The sequence below is a fragment of the Gallinula chloropus genome, assembly GCF_964237585.1.
Source record: "Gallinula chloropus genome assembly, chromosome: 29".
Lineage (NCBI taxonomy): Eukaryota > Metazoa > Chordata > Aves > Gruiformes > Rallidae > Gallinula > Gallinula chloropus.
Genome location: NC_140114.1, coordinates 1964181 through 1980446, shown reverse-complemented (window position 1 = coordinate 1980446; position 16266 = coordinate 1964181). Strand labels below are relative to the sequence as shown.

General features: G+C 62.7%; 1 protein-coding gene and 1 long non-coding RNA gene across 3 annotated transcripts; one reads left to right on the top strand and one right to left on the bottom strand.

Annotated features, from left to right (window-relative positions):
- The first annotated feature begins 811 nt into the window (after positions 1–811).
- Positions 812–3491, top strand: LOC311202246. Its single transcript, XR_014617907.1, has 5 exons — positions 812–1047; positions 1743–1844; positions 2686–2727; positions 2828–2889; positions 3408–3491. It is a non-coding gene; the product is annotated as an uncharacterized lncRNA (long non-coding RNA).
- A 3939-nt stretch (positions 3492–7430) lies between these two features.
- VANGL2 (VANGL planar cell polarity protein 2) lies at positions 7431–15975 on the bottom strand (the record flags this gene model as incomplete). Of its 2 annotated transcripts, none has more annotated exons than XM_084276803.1 (7): positions 7431–7691; positions 8011–8242; positions 9531–9669; positions 10506–10642; positions 12931–13538; positions 15681–15801; positions 15905–15975. In XM_084276803.1, 7 exons carry the CDS (start codon positions 15973–15975, stop codon positions 7431–7433), a joined length of 1569 nt encoding a protein of 522 aa, XP_084132929.1. The 2 variants fall into 2 exon arrangements, with proteins under 2 accessions (XP_084132929.1, XP_084132930.1); XM_084276804.1 differs by having other exon boundaries at positions 9531–9666.
- Positions 15976–16266: the final 291 nt, after the last annotated feature.

Sequence of the window (16266 nt, the reverse complement as noted above, 5' to 3'; positions counted from 1 at the left end):
AGCGTGGCTCTGCATCGCTGCCCTCTGCTCCCGAGCTGGTGAGTGGTGCTGGGGTGCTGGGGGGGTGCTGGGGTGGGGTCCAGGGGGTCCCCCCTCATCCCTGGGGCTGGAGGGAGGGTCGGTGTGGAGGCAGCGGGTGTGATGCCTTCACAAGGGACCCTCAGGGCAGGATGCTCAGCCAGCTGTTTTGGGGAGGGGGAGGTGGCAAAGCTCAGGCTGCCCTCTGTGCTGCTCAGCCAGGGGCTGGCTCAGGGGGTGGGGTGAGGGGGGGGTGTGTGTTATTGGGGTTTCCTGGGCTCCCCCAGCACCCAGCAGTGCCCAGACCCCTGCCCTGCTCCCCCAGCCCCGTGCTGGCCAAGCCCCAGGGATGCTTGTTGACCCCAGGAATGTGGTGACCCCAGGGGTGGCTTCTTGGGGGGGTGTGGGGGTGTCACCCTTTGGCCATGGTGTGGCTGCCAGTTGCCCAACCTCCCCTGGCTGCCAGGGGCTGTGTCAGCGTGACGCTGCCCTGGCAGGGGGTGGCCCTGGGCTCCAGCATCTCCCCGGATGCTGTTGTGCTTCTTACCCTTATTAGGGGGGTTTTTTAGGGGGGGGTTCATCTCAGCAGACCCCTGTGAAGGCAGCTGCCCAGCAGCACAGCAGGATGTGGGGTGGCAGCTGCTCCCCCAGCCCCACAGCTCGGGGCACCCCAGTTCCAAAGCTGGGGCTGGGCTGAGCTCCTGGGTGCAGAACCAGGGGGTGGGGGGCAAAGGACCCCCCCCCAGCTCTGTATCTCTGCCCCTGGGAGCAGCTCTGGTCTGGGGAGGGGGGAGGGTGTTGGCAGGAATTAAGGCCTCTCCTTCCCAGCATCAAACCAGTCGAAGCCTCTGCAACAAAGCCCCACGCAGCAGGATGACACCCCAGAGCCAACAGGACACCCCAGCACCCCCACCGGGGACCTGGACAACCTGACCACATGGACAACAGGCACCCCAACCCCTCCTGGGACCGGGCACCCCGTCACCACCCCCCTGCTGTTAGGAGCAGACCCAGGGGGGAACAAAACCCGTGAGTCCCATGGAGAAAGGAGGAGGGGAGCAGCTTGGGGAGGTGCCACCATCCCTGGAGGGGCTTGTGTCTCCCCCAGGGACCCCCCCAAAGTAATTGGGACCCCTCTCCAAGTACTTGGCACCCCCCCCATGAAGTACTTGGGACACCCCCCCAAAGTGCCTGGGACCCCCTCATGAAGTACTTGGGAGCCCCCCATGAAGTACTTGGGACCCCCCCCAAGTACTTGGGACCCCTCCTCAAGTACTTGGCACCCCACGAAGTACTTGGGACCCCCCCCAAGTACTTGGGACCCCTCCTCAAGTACTTGGCACCCCCTCAAGTACTTGGGACCCCCCCCAAGTACTTGGGACTCCTCCTCAAGTACTTGGCACGCCCCCCCCCAAAGTACTTGGGACCCCCCCCAAAGTACTTGGCACCCCCTCCAAGTACTTTGGACCCCCCTCCAAGTACTTGGGACCCCCCCCAAGTATTTGGGACCCCTCCTCAAGTACTTGGCATCCCCCCCCAAAGTACTTCGGACCCCCCTCCAAGTACTTGGGACCCCTCCTCAAGTACTTGGCACCCCCTCAAGTACTTGGCACCCCCCCATGAAGTACTTGGGACCCCTCCTCAAGTACTTGCCACCCCCTTAAGTACTTGCCCCCCCCTCCAGGCCCCCTTGGAGGGCCCACACCTGCTCTCTCTTCCCACAGACAACCCATCAGCTGTCCCAGTCAGGTACTGGGCCCCCCTCATTTTCGTTGTCATCGCCCTGGTCGTGCTCTTCGTGGCCTACAGGAGGAAGAGGGGGGCAGGTGAGCTCCCCAGGCCCCTCTCCCCTTTGCTGAGCTGCTCAGAGGGCTGAGCAGGAAGGGGTGAGAACCTCCCCACAGCCCACATCCTCTCCCCAGCACAACAAACATGTTGTTCTGTCTCAGCTCGGTGAGGATGGGGAGGGGGTCGGGCTTCAAAGGGGGGGCTGGGGGGGGGGGGGGAGGAAGGGGCTCAGCATCCAGCCCTTGCACCAGCCACAGCCTCAGCCCTTTGACAGCAGCTCAGCCCCTGAATCAGGCTGGACAAACCCACAAGTTTAACCCCAAAAAGGCTCTTTTCCTGCCCAGTTTTGCATCACTCAGACTCTTGGGCTTGGTGTGGGGGGGGGCTTCTTCTCCTGCTCTGCTTTACCCCCCCCTTCCACTGCCACCCACTTCCCAGGGGCTCTTTGCAGACCCTTGGCCCTGGGGGGGCTTCTTCCCCCTCTCTGCTTTACACCCCCCCTCCTGCAGAGCACCCCAAATATCCCCCTCTTGCCCCCCCCATCCCCCCCACCCACTTCCCAGGGGCTCTTTGCAGACCCTTGGCCCTGGGGGGGGGCTTCTTCCCTCCTCTGCTTTAATCCCCCTCCTGCAAAGCACCCCAAATCTCCCCCTCTTGCCCCCCCCATCCCCCCCCCCCCCCACTTCCCAGGGGCTCTTTGCAGACCCTTGGCCCTGGGTGGGGGGGGTTTTCCCCCTCTCTGCTTTAACCCCCACCCCACAAAGCACCCCCAAATCTCCCCATCTTGCCCCCCCATCCCCCCCACCCACTTCCCAGGGGCTCTGTGCAGGCCCCACCCAGCCCCACCCGTGTAACACCCGTGTCTGTCCCGGCCCACAGAGACCCTGGACCCAGGTGCTGCCACCGCCAGCGACTCTTCAGGTGGGACCCGACCCCCCCCCCGAGCCACCTGAGGCCGGGGCATCCCCCCTCCTCCCAGCCCTCAGGGCCGTGGTTCACATCCCAGCTCGTTGCATTGCAGATTTGGGAGCCCTGGACCACCCCCCTACCCATGACACCACCCCCATCATCACCAGTCCCCAGGTAAGCCGGGCTGATGGGAATCCTGGCACCCTCAGGGCGTGAGCTGGGTGCTGGTGAGCTGATTTCCAGCCCCTGCAGAGCTCTGGGCAAGCCCAGCCCGTGCCTCAGTTTCCCCCATCACCCGTGCCTCAGTTTCCCCATCACCCGTGCCTTGGTATCACTCGTGCCTCAGTTTCCCCATCACCCGTGCCTTGGTATCACTCGTGCCTCAGTTTCCCCCATTACTCGTGCCTCAGTTTCCCCATTACTCGTGCCTCAGTTTCCCCATCACTCGTGCCTTGGTATCACCCGTGCCTCAGTTTCCCCCATCACTCGTGCCTCAGCTTCCCCTGTGCCTCAGTTTCCCCATCACCCGTGCCTCAGTTTCCCCTGTCACCCGTGCCTCGGTTTCCCCCACCTTGTGCCTCAGTCTCCCACCTCGTGCCTCAGTTTCCCTGTCACCCCAGCCCTGCAGCGCCGTGGGAGGGGTGATGAGGATGCTGAGTGCAGCTCCTCAAGCACCCCTGCCCTCCTTGCAGGAGGAGGGGAAGGGGGCAGAGAAGCCCCCAGCCCCACAGCACACTGAAACCACCTTCTGCCAGCCAGACCCCCCCCCACCTCAGGTATTGCACCCCCATGCACTGACCCCTGGGCACTGATGGGGTATGGGGGGCTTCCAGCTGAGCCCCTCCAGCCCTTGGGGGGTCCCTGGGGAAGGTTTGTAGCCCCCAACACCTTGTTCTCCTTCCTCCCCCCCCAGCCTGGTAACCCCCAGCTGATGGTGGTCTGCAGCTCTGGGGAGCCTGGTGCTGACTGAGGGGTCCAAGGTGGGGAGGGGATCCCAGCAGCTTCCAGACACCCCCCCCCCCCCCATGGAGCAGAGACCACCCTGGGCCTGAGCAGGGATGATGCTCCCAGCCAGGGGCCAGGCAGCAGCTGGGGACCAGGGACCAGGAGCAGCACCTCAGCCTCTCCTATGGATGCTCATCCCAGATCTGGGAATGGGGGGGGGGGGGGCAGGGACCCCTCCCATGGGATGTGGTCGTGCCCCCTGTACAAGCAGGGAGGTGGTGGTGGGGGGGGGTCTCCAGGTGCCTGTGCTGGGCACCCCTGTGCCAATAAAGCAGGATTTTACCCCAGAACCCCTGGACTTCCTCTGCTGGGACAAACAGCCCCCCCCCCCCCCCCCCCCCCCCCAAATTTCAGCCCAGGTGTCACTACCCCCCCCACCCCCAGCCCCCCTGTGTCATGGAACTGGGGCTGCTCTGGGAAAACACCCCCAACATGGGACTGAAATACCCCCCCCACATCCCCAGCCTGGTGGCAGATGACTGTCAAACTCATCACAGGCTGGAAATAACCCCCCCCACACCCCCACCCACCCCCCCCCCATGGGGACACCACACTCGTGCCTGTCCCTGCAGCTGGGTCAGTGCTGTGGCTGCACTGACCTGCCTCAGTTTCCCCCCCCACCCCCCCCAGGAAAGAGTGGACAGTAGGGGGGGGGGGATATGGGGGTGGGGGGGGGATGTAGGGGGGATGTGGGGGCTGAGAGGAGGTGTAAAAGCCAAAGGAAACAGCTGCTGGGGGGGGGGGGGGCCACAAGGTGCTTTCAGAGCCCTGTGTAGGCTGGGGAGGGTGATGGGGGGGCGAAGGTGTTGGTGCAGCTGTTACCTGGGCTGTGACAGGAAGGAGCAGCCCCACAGCCCCCCCCTTTCCCACCCCCCCCCCGCCCCCCCCCCCACAAGGAGCTGGGCAGGGGGGAGGGGAGTTCACACAAACCCCTCCATGGCCCCCCCCAAACCCTTGGTCCCAGAGACCCCCCAAAACCATGGCCCCCCAAACTTCAAACCCTTGGCCACACAGACCCCAAATCCTTGAACCCCAAAACCCTTGAACCCCAAAACCCTTGGCCCTAGAGACCCCAAAACCTTGTCCCCCAAACCCTTAGGCCCCCAAAACCCCAAACCCTTGCCCCCCCCAAACCTTTGGGCCCCCCAAACCTCAAACCCATGGACCTACAGGCCCCAAACCCTTATCCCCCAAACCCTTGTCCCCCAAAACCCTTGTCCCCCCCTGAACCCCCAAACCCTTGTCCCCCAAACCTTTGTCCCCCCCTGAACCCCCAAACCCTTGTCCCCCAAGCCCTTGTACCCCCCTGAACCCCCAAACCCTTGTCCCCCAAACCCTTGTACCCCCCTGAACCCCCAAACCCTTGTCCCCCAAACCCTTGTCCCCCCTGAACCCCCAAAACCTTGTCCCCCCAAAAAAACTCCAAACCCTGGTCCCCAAAACCTTTGCCCCCCCAAAACCTCAAACCCTTGAACCCCAAAACCTTCTCCCCCAAACCCTTGTCCCCCCCCAAAAACCCCAAACCCTTGTTCCCCAAACCCATGTCCCCTCCCCCCCTGCACCTTTGGCCCCCAAACCCTTGGCTCCCCCCCCCACCCCAAGCCCTGTACAGGCTCAGAACCCCCCAAAAGCAGCTCAGGGGTTCCCTGAGAGCTCCCTTGAGGCTGCATCCTGCCACTGCAGCATCCCCTACCCCTCCCCACATCAGGCAGCACCCTAACAACCCCCCTGCCCCCACCCCCAAAACAAAGCTGAGGGATTAAACAAAAACCCTAAAAAAAAAATGTCCAAAGGTTTATTTTATAAAAACAAAAAAAAATTTGTACAATTTTAATTCTTCTATTGAAAAAAAAAAACCCCAACAAACCTCCCCCCCCCCCCAAAAAAAAACCCCAACCCCCAGAACACCAACTGAGGAACCTTCCTAGAGCTGCTGGACCCCCTTGGGCCACTGCAAACTGCCAAACTCCAGCTTTTTATATATTAAACCCCAATTTTACACTTTACAATTTTCTACACACATGCACAAGGGCTCTGCCTGGCGGGGGGGTGGGGGGACAAGGGGGGGGACCCCAAAGGAAATGAGGGGAAAAGGGGTTATGGGTCTTAAAACATCTCCCTCTGCTGCCCTGTCTGCTCAAGGGAAACAGCCCAAAGCAGCCCAAAAATGGGCTCCCAGCACCAGGAGTGCTGATGGAGTTGGGGGGGGGTGGTTTGGGGGGGTGGAACCTGGGTCCTTTGGGCTCAGGGGGTTGGAGGGGGGGAGCAGGGAGGGGTTAGAACACCCCCACCCCAAAAATGGAGGTTACTGGGGAAGGCAGCACGGTGCCTGGATGGGGATGGACCCCACAGGACCTTTCTTCCAGCATCTTGTTACTGGTGTTTACTGGGGAAGCTCACGTGCCCCCCAGCCCAAGCAGCATCCTTGCCCCCTCCCCTTGATCTCCCCCCCCCCCCTCCTTTTAGTGCTTAGGACAAAATAAATCGCCCCCAACCCCCTCCACACACCTTCCTGGGATGAAATCCAGCAGCTCCCCCAGCCAAACCCACCCTGCCCTCCCCAAACACAACACCCCCCCCCCTCCTGGGACCCCCCCTGAGACCCCCAACCCAGCACAGGAGGATCCAGAGGGGGGGGGATTAATAATTAAAATAAATCCATGAGGTATTTGTGACTGTGACAAAACCAAGGGGAGGGAGGAGCTTCCTGCACCCCTGCTGGGGAGGCAGCCCTGGGGTGTGGGACCACGCTGGGCCCCCTCCCACCATGGGATGGGACTTAAGGACCTCACCAAGCTACGAGCCCTCATCTTCCTCACCAGGAGCCCCTCATCTCACTCACCACCCCAGCTCCAGGTCCAGGATTAGACCCTCAAGGTCCAGGATTAGACCCCAAGAGCCACTTTAAGCTGCTCTGCCTGCTCCAGCTGGCACCAGGAAGCCCCCCCAGGGATGCTGCCTGGAGCAGGGACACGGGATCACCCCAGGAACAGGGGAAACCACCTTAAAAAAAACCCCAACCCAACCTCGTGTTTCTCTTCAAATCTGGATTTCCCACTTGCTTTCAAGAGCTGAGCACAGAAGCCACCAGCAGAGGGGTGAGGAGGATGCTCCTCCAGCCAGGAGCACCAGCGTTCCGGTGTCTGGGATGCTGGGGGAGGTTTCCATAGCAGCCACGGGTCATGGAGGTGTTGGCAGAGTATTCCCAAAGAATCCCTTGGAATTAAAAACCAGCCCCAGGTGCTGGTTTAAGGTCAGAGCCAGGACAGTTGCCAGGTAGGAAAGGGGCGAGCGCAGAAGGTCCTTGGGACCTGAGGGTGCTTGAAGACGCTGGTGAGGAAGGTGAGGAGTGAGAATAGCCCTTGAGTTACAGCACCAGAACGCTGGCTCCTTCCTGGCTGTGCCCCTGGCTGCACCTTCTGGGAGGGTGCTACAAGGACCTGGGCTTGGGAACCAGGAGGAGGAGGAAGAGGAGGAGGAGGAGGAGGAGGAGGAGGAGGAGGAAGGGGCTCAGCCCATCCCAACGTGGGCCGAGCCAAGGCGGACGGCGAGTGGTCACAGGTAGGTGATGGAGCTGGGCGTGGGTGCTGCTGCCCGGTTCTGCCCTGGAGCTGTGGCCTCCCTGAGCCCCCAACGGGGAGGATGAGACAGAGGGGACCGGAGAGGGTCTTCTCCACCCCCCCCCAGCCCCTCTCCACCCCTCTCTGAGCTCACACGGAGGTCTCTGACTGCAGCCTCATGACGAACTTGTGCGACTTGGGGTCCACAAACTCCTCGGAGAGCTTGAAGAAGGGGATCTTCTTGGTGCTCACCACCAGGCTGAAGTCCTGGCGCTTCAACACAAAGACCACCCCATCTTTCAGGCCGTTGGTCACCGGCTCCTCACTGACCAGGGTCCACTGCTTGGCCAGCCAACGGTCCTTGTGGTACTGGATGGTGGGTCCAGCCGTCAGGTACCGCTCAAGGAACGCCTGGGAGGAGGGAAAGGGCATGTCAAGTCACCTTCCTACAGCCTGGGGTTGGGCTTGGGGGTTGAGTTTTTTTGGCAGCCCCAAAGCTGCTCAGCGGGTCCTGCAGGAAAAACATCCCCCACAGCAGCTGGTTCCCAGCCCCAGGGTGCTCCCTTGGGGTGACACCCGTTCTTCTGGCTCTATCCCCCAACTCTTCTCCTCCCAGGGTGATGATTTCACATGGTGCAGAAGTAAAACCCACCCTAAAAAAAGTCCTCACCCTCTGGCAAACCCAGAGACCCCACCCCACCTCCCTGTTTTCCCCCCAAACTCCACGCACCTTGGGTGTCATGTCGTGGGTGATGCAGAACTCCAGGTGCTGCAGGATGCTCTCCATGGTGTGGTAGGGCTGCTGCTTGGTGGTGCGCAGGTACTTCTGCATGGCCCGGGCCATGGAGGCAAAGATGGCCTGAGCTGCCTCCCGTGGGTCCATGATCTCCCGTGGGTTCTTCTGGTCTTCCTCCTGCAGCCGCTTGATGTGGGTGAAGGCTTCTTCCACTGCCACCACCAGCCTGCCAGGAGGAAAGGCATGGAGAGGGCTGGAGCAGGGGGGAAGGGTGTCCATCCATGGGCAGGAGATGCCCTGGGGGATGGCTGGAGCAGGGGGGACAGTGTGTCCATCCGGGGGCAGCAGATGCCCTGGGACATGGCTGGAGATGCCCTGGGGGATGGCTGGAGCAGGGGGGGGCAGTGTGTCCATCCATGGGCAGGAGATGCCCTCAGACATGGCTGGAGATGCCCTGGGGGATGGCTGGAGCAGGGGGGAAGGGTGTCCATCCAGGGGCAGGAGATGCCCTGGGGGATGGCTGGAGCAGGGTGGGGGCAGTGTGTCCATCCATGGGCAGGAGATGCCCTGGGAGATGGCTGGAGATGCCCTGGGGGATGGCTGGAGCAGGGGGAAAGGGTGTCCATCCATGGGCAGGAGATGCCCTGGGGGATGGCTGGAGCAGGGGGGACAGTGGGTCCATCCAGGGGCAAGAGATGCCCTGGGGGATGGCTGGAGATGCCCTGGGGGTTGTGAGGAGCCGCTTCCAACCCCAGTTTTTTGGGGAAGAAGATCTGCCTGTGCCATGCAAGCACCAAGCTTGGGATCCGCTTCCCAACCATCTCAGGGGGGTGGAGGTGACCCTGGGGAGTTCCCATCCCTCCTGCCAGCACAGCCCAGGTCCTGGGATCATGGAACCACAGAGGTGGGAAGAGACCTCCAGAGCTCATGGGGTCCAACCCCCTGCCAAAGCAGCTCCCTAGGACAGGGCACACAGGTCGGTGTCCAGATGGGGCTGGAATCTCTCCAGAGAAGGAGACTCCACACCCCCTGGGCAGCCTGTCCCAGGGCTCCCTCACCCTCACTGGGGAAAAGTTCTTCCACATGTTGGTGGGGAACTCCCTGTGCTCCAACTTGAGCCCATCGCCCCTTGTCCTGTCCCCACAGACACTGAAAAGGGGCTGCCCATTCCCCCTGCATCCCACACTGAAGATATTGATAAACATTAATAAGGTGCCCCCTTAGTCTTCTCTCCAGGCTGAACAGCCCCAGCTCCCTCAGCCTTTCCTCACAGGGGAGATGCTCCAGCCCCTTCAGCATCTCTGTCCCTCCTCTGGACTCTCTCCAGGAGATCCCTGGCTGTTTGATCCCAGGGAGCCCAGACCTGGACACAACACTCCAGTGGGGCCTGAGCAGGGCAGAGCAGAGGGGGAGGATCCCCTCCTGTCACCTGCTGCCCACACTCCTCTTGATGCCCCCAGGATCCAGGGGGTATCAGGGCACCAGGGAGCCCCAGGGAGCCGCTGGGCCTGTACCTGGCCCGGCGCTTCCGCACGCGGCGCTCGTGCTCGGCCTCCTCGTAGTAGTACTCGTTGTGGCTGTTGTCGCGCCGCCGCGCCGCCGCCGCGATGACAGCCCGCGACTGCCCCGTGGAGTTGTTGGTTGTGTTTTCTGCTGGGGGGAGAAGGATGGGGTTAGGGAGGGGTTTTTTTTTGGGGGTGGGGGGAGGCTGTGGGGTGCCTTGTGTTGCCCCCCCCACCCCGGCCTACAACCAGGATGCGGTGAGCTCCCACTCCGGGCTCTTGTGGGTCTGAGAGGAGCCAATGGAGGGGAAAACACAGGGAGGAGAAGGAAGGGGAAGGAAGGAAAGGGAAGGAAGGGAGGAGAAGGAAGGGGAAGGGGGAGGGGAAGGGGGAGGGGAAGGGGAAGGGGGAGGGGAAGGGGAAGGGGGAGGGGAAGGGGGAGGGGAAGGGGAAGGGGAAGGGGGAGGGGAAGGGGGAGGAAAGGGGAAGGGGAAGGGGAAGGGGAAGGGGAAGGGGAAGGGGAAGGGGAAGGGGAAGGGGAAGGGGAAGGGGAAGGGGAAGGGGAAGGGGAAGGGGAAGGGGAAGGGGAAGGAAGGGAGGAGAAGGAAGGGGAAGGAAGGGGAAAGAAGGGAGGAGAAGGAAAGGGGAAAAAGGGAGGAGAAGGAAGGGGAAAGAAGGGAGGAGAAGGAAGGGGAAAGAAGGGAGGAGAAGGAAGGGGAAGGAAGGGGAAGGAAGGGAGGAGAAGGAAGGGGAAGGAAGGGGAAGGAAGGGAGGAGAAGGAAGGGGAAGGAAGGGGAAGGAAGGAAGGGGCAGCAAGGGAGGAGAAGGAAGGGGAAGGAAGGGAGGAGAAGGAAGGGGAAGGAAGGGAGGAGAAGGAAGGGGAAGGAAGGGAGGAGAAGGAAGGGGAAGGAAGGCAGGAAAAGGAAGGGGAAGGAGGGAAGAGGAAAGGAAGGGGAGAGCACGAGAGGAGAAGCCGGGGGAGCTCACCCTCGCCGAGGGAATAGACTTTGAAGCCGGACATTTTCTTGGCCAGGACGGACTTGGGCAGGTTGAGCAGGGCCGGGTTGTACACAGGGAAGTCCTGGTAGTAATTCTCCAGGATCCAGACGGCCGCTCGCTGGATGCTGCGGGGAGACAGCCGGGCACGGGCAGCACCGGGAGCAGGGCAGGGTCAGGAGGGACACACGGACGGAGGGACGGACGGAGGGACGGGGTGTGGCACCGTGTAGCCCCAGTGGGATGTGCTGTGCTGGGGGCATCTCCAGCCAGCTGGCAGCATGGAGAGCAGCGTGTCTGCTCCAGGACCCACACACAGCCCCATGATGGGCACCAACACACGTGTATCGCTGCACACGTGTGCACAAACACACACAGGGGAACACACGGGTGTGCACAGCCATAGAACCATAGAATGAATCCCAGCCTGGGCTGGGTTGGGAGGGACCCCAAGGGTCCCAGAGCTCCAACCCCCCTGCCAGGGTTGGGAGGGACCCCAAGGGTCCCAGAGCTCCAACCCCCCTGCCAGGGTTGGGAGGGACCCCAAGGGTCCCAGAGCTCCAACCCCCCTGCCAGGGTTGGGAGGGACCCCAAGGGTCCCAGAGCTCCAACCCCCTGCCACAGGCAGGGACACCAACCTCCAGGCCTGGAGCTACACAAGGTTGCCCAGGGCCCCAGCCAACCTGGCCTTGGACACCCCCAGGGATGGGGCACCCACCCCCTCTCTGGGCAGCCTGTTCCAGCCTCTCACCACTCTCTCTGGACAGAACTTCCCCCCAATCTCTCCTCTCCCCCTTCCCTCCTCCAGCTTCACCCCATCCCCTTGTCCTGCCATTATCCACCCTTTAACAAGCTGATTCCCCTCCTGTTCCTCTGCTCCCTTCAGGGACTGGGGGGCTGCAGTGAGGTCCCCCCACAGCCCTCTCTTCTCCAGGCTGAGCCAGCCCAGCTCCCTCAGCCTCTCTCCATGGGGAGCTGCTCCAGCCCTCTGAGCATCCCCGTGGCTCCCCTGACCCCTCTCCAACAGCCCCACATCTTCCTTGTGTTGGGCCCCAGCTCTGGCCACAGGACTCCAGCTGGGGAGGGCAGAGCAGAGAGGGACAATCCCCTCCCTGTCCCTGCTGCCACCCCTCTGCTGATGGAGCCTGTACCCATGAGTACAGACGTGCACACGCATGAAGGGACCCCCCCATCCATGATGGGCACCAACACACGTGACACACGCACGGGAACACACGTGTGCGTGTGCACCCACCCAGGAACACCCCAAAAACAGGGACCCACTGCTACAGCACCCCCCTAGCACCCACCCCAGCCAAAGACACACACGAGAACACATGTGTGCACACATGCCCACCTAGGAGCACCCAAGAAATGGGGACCCACCACGACAGCACCCCTCCAGCATCCACCCCAGCCAAACACACACATGAGAACACACGTGTGCACACGTGCCCACCCAGGAGCACCCAAAAAACAGGGATCCACCGTGCCAGCACCTCTCCAACACCCACCCCAGCCAAACACATACACGAGAACACACGTGTGCACATGTGCCCACCCAGGAGCACCCAAAAAATGGGGACCCACTGCTACAGCACCCACCCCAGCCAAAGACACACACGAGAACACACGTGTGCGCACGTGCCCACCCAGGAGCACCCAAAAAAGGGGGACCCACTGCGCCAGTAGCCCCCCAGCACCCACCCCAGCCAAAGACACACACGAGAACACACGTGTGCGCACGTGCCCACGCAGGAGCACCCAAGAAATGGGGACTCACCACGACAGCACCTCTCCAACACCCACCCCAGCCAAACACATACATGAGAACATGCGTGTGCGCACATGCCCACCCAGGAGCACCCAAAAACCAGGGACCCACAGTGCCAGTAGCCCCCAAGCACCCACCCCAGCCAAACACACACACGAGAATACATGTGTGCACACGTGCCCACCCAGAAGCACCCTAAAAAGGGGGACCCACTGCACCAGTAGCCCCCCAGCACCCACCCCAGCCAAAGACACACATGAGAACATGCGTGTGTGCACATGCCCACCCAGGAGCACCCAAAAAACGGGGACTCACCACAACAGCACCTCTCCAACACCCACCCCAGCCAAACACACGCATGGAAACACACGTGTGCACATGTGCCCACCCAGGAGCACCCAAAAAACGGGGACCCACCACGACAGCACCTCTCCAACACCCACCCCAGCCAAACAGACACATGAGAACATGCGTGTGCGCACGTGCCCACCCAGGAGCATCCAAAAAATGGGGACCTACCATGCCAGGAACCCCCGAGCACCCACCCCAGCCAAAGACACACACAAGAACACACATGTGCACACGTGCCCAGCCAGGAGCACCCAGTAACCTCACCCCCCCAGCACCCAGCCCAGCCCGTACCTGAGGTGCCCGACGTTGTAGAAGCGGCTGGCCCCGTCGGCCGAGCGCACGGCCTTGAGGGTGAACTGGGGCTGGAGCTGCCTCAGCTCCAGCAGCACCACGGCCAGGTAGTGGACGAAGAGCAGGGCGTCCACCAGCGAGACCGCGTACTGCACCACCCCCTGGTAGTTCCGGTCCCGCGAGTCCAGGATGCGCACGCCGTAGAACAGCCAGTAGGAAACCACCAGGAGGAAGACCAGCACCATCAGCAAGGCCCGGAAGACGAAGACCCGGGGGAAGAAGGCTTTGGGGCGGCGGAAGAAGAGAGCCCAGCTGCCCAGGAGGAGGATGAGGAGTTTGAAGGCCACCGAGATGAAGAGCCCTTCGCAAGGCGTCCCGCAGGGCTCCAGCTCTTCCCTCCACAGCAGCTGGGGAAGGAGCATGAAGGCGAGGGGGGTGAGGAAGGCCAGAAGGGCCAGTGCCCCGGCCAGCGAGACGCCCAGGTGCCGGGAGCAGTCCAGGTGGGCGCTGTCCTCCATGTCCTTGGTGATGCGGGTGATGTCATCGTGGGAGATGCTGTGCTCCGACGTCCCCGTCACCACCGTGGTGGTCTCGCCCCAGTTGTCGTCCTGGGGAGGGTGGAAGGGAGGGTTTATGTGGTGGGGGATGGTTCTGTGTAGCGCCCCCCCCCCCCCTTTCCCTGGTCTTGAGTGTCTTGGGGGGCTGCCAGCAGCACCAGACCCCCACCCCAACCCAACTCCAGCATCTCCCATCCACCAAACCTCCAAGCCCAGCACCATCACCCCCATCCAGGTGGTGGAAACCTGGGACAGGGGGATGCAGAACCTCAGCCTAGGGTTGGAGGGGATGCAGAACCCCAGCCTGGGGTTGGGTGGGATGCAGAACCCCAGCCTGGGGTGGGGGGGATGCAGAACCCCCGCCTGGGGTGGGGGGGATGTAGAACCCCAGCCTGGGGTGGGGGGGATGCAGAACCTCAGCCTGGGGTTGTGGGGGATGCAGAACCCCAGCATGGGGTGGGGGGGATGCAGAACCCCAGCCTAGGGTTGTGGGGGATGCAGAACCCCTGCCTGGGGTGGAGGGGATGCAGAACCTCAGCCTGGGGTTGGGTGGGATGCAGAACCTCAGCCTGGGGTGGGGGGGATGCAGAACCCCAGCCTGGGGTTGGGTGGGATGCAGAACCTCAGCCTGGGGTGGGGGGGTGCAGAACCTCAGCCTGGGGTGGGGGGGGATGCAGAACCCCAGCCTGGGATTGTGGGGGATGCAGAACCTCAGCCTGGGGTGGGGGGGATGCAGAACATCAGCCTGGGGTGGGGGGGATGCAGAACATCAGCCTGGGGTTGGGGGGATGCAGAACCCCACCCTGGGGTGGAGAGGGGTGCAGAACCTCAGCCTGGGGTGGGGGGGATGCAGAACCCCAGCCTGGGGTGGGGGGGATGCAGAACCCCAGCCTGGGGTGGGGGGGATGCAGAACCTCTGCCTGGGGTGGGGAGGATGCATCAATTTGGCCAGGACCCTCTAGGAACCCCCCAGTTGGCAGCTCCCTGCCAGGCTCCACCTCTCCAGCAAGAGCAGCTTTGGAAGTGGGAATCACCCTGCTCTCAGGCACCACCGGGACCAGCAGCAACATGCCCAACCACCATCCCAACCCCCCCACCCCCCCGGCGCTGCCGCCTCCTGCGCCGCGACGGGCAGGACAGACTCCAACACCCCCCCCCCCAACTCCTCCTCCAGCCAGAGGGGTGCAGAAATGACCCATCCCCATTTGATTCCTGGGGGATTTTAGGGGAGGGAGAGAGAAGACACAACACCACAGGCACTGAGAGCACTGCCCTGGTGCAGCCATGGGTCTGTCTGTCTGTCTGTCCGTCCTCTCACTCAAACCTTTATGTTCTTTGGCAGGAAACTCAGGGCTTTATCCCCTCCTATTTCCCCCAGCCCCTCTTAATTTCTTCAGGAAAGCCAGAAATTTCACTCCAACCAGCAAAATAACACCACAACTGGTGGCTTTCCAGAGGGGTGGGAAGCAGAGGATGGTCCAGCAGGATCCATCTGTACCCCATCCCGTCCCAAAGGTGAACCCAACGGGCTGCAGCTGGACTGGGCAGACTCAGCCACTGGCATCCCACCTGCCCCAGATCCCAGGGTTGGGATCCAGTCTTGGTGGGGGAAGATAAAAGGAGCTGGAGCCGCCTGCGTGGGAGGCTGGGAGATGATTAAAGACAAGGATGGGGCTCCACAGAGGCCGGAGGAGCGGCAGCACCCAGCACAGGGGGCACAGCAGTGCCACCCCTGCTTGGGCCATGAGACCCCCGTGGGGCTGGGGTGGGGGATGCAGCACAAGGGGCTGATCCACACCGGGATGATCCCACCAGGAGCCGGGCTGAGGTGGTTCCACCTTGGCATGGAGGAGCTGGCATCACCCTCCGGTGCCGAGCGAGGCGCTGGAGCTAATCCCAAGGGATTGGATCCGCGGGGTGTGGATCCACCAAGGATTGAATCCCTGGGGATTGGAGCCCTGGGGTGTTTTCCAGGCTGAGCAGCCCGTGCCCACCCTGGCTGCTTCCCTGGGGCTCTTCCCCAGCCGGGCACCCTTTCATTTGCACCCCTGCCGCCCTCCCCTCCGGCACAGCCCCAACCGGCTCAACCGCTCCTCCTGGGGAGCACCAGGCACGCCAGGACCCCCCCCACCACACACACCCCACCAGCAGCTCCCACCCTCAGCAGCACCCCCAACCCAACACCCAGCTCACCCTCTCATCCCCCCGAGTCGACTCATTGTCCAGCAAGGGCTCTCCTGGCGCTTGGATGGTGACAGACTTGTCCCCACGGCTCCCGTCCCGGCTCTTGGAGCGATGCCGGTCCCGCCGGTCCCTGGATGGCAAGAGAAGGGGGGGGTTGGGTGGGGTGAGTGCAGCACCCACAAAAGCCAGAGATTCCCCCTTTCCCTGGGTACTCCCACCCCACCCCACCTCACCTGTGCTTGCGGGAGCTGCGGGAGTGCCCGGATTTGTAGGAGTAGCCCGAGTACTGCGACTCATTGTCCATGGTGTCGGAGCGCCGGGGCTTGTGCCGCTCCACGCCGAAGGGCTTGGGTCTCCCCGGCCCCGGGACGGCAGCCAGGGCCTCCTTCAGAGGGGGCTTCTTCAGGCCCAAAGGCACCTTCAAGAAGTCGACCGTCACCTTGAGGGACTCTATTTTGATCACCTGGTTGGGCTCGTCTCAGGAGAAAAGGGCTCGCCCGCCTGCGGAGCCGAAGGGGAAAGGGTCAGCGGTGGCACCGCAGCATCCCAGCGGGGTCCCAGCCCTGGCTGAGCATCTCCTCACCCACCACCACAG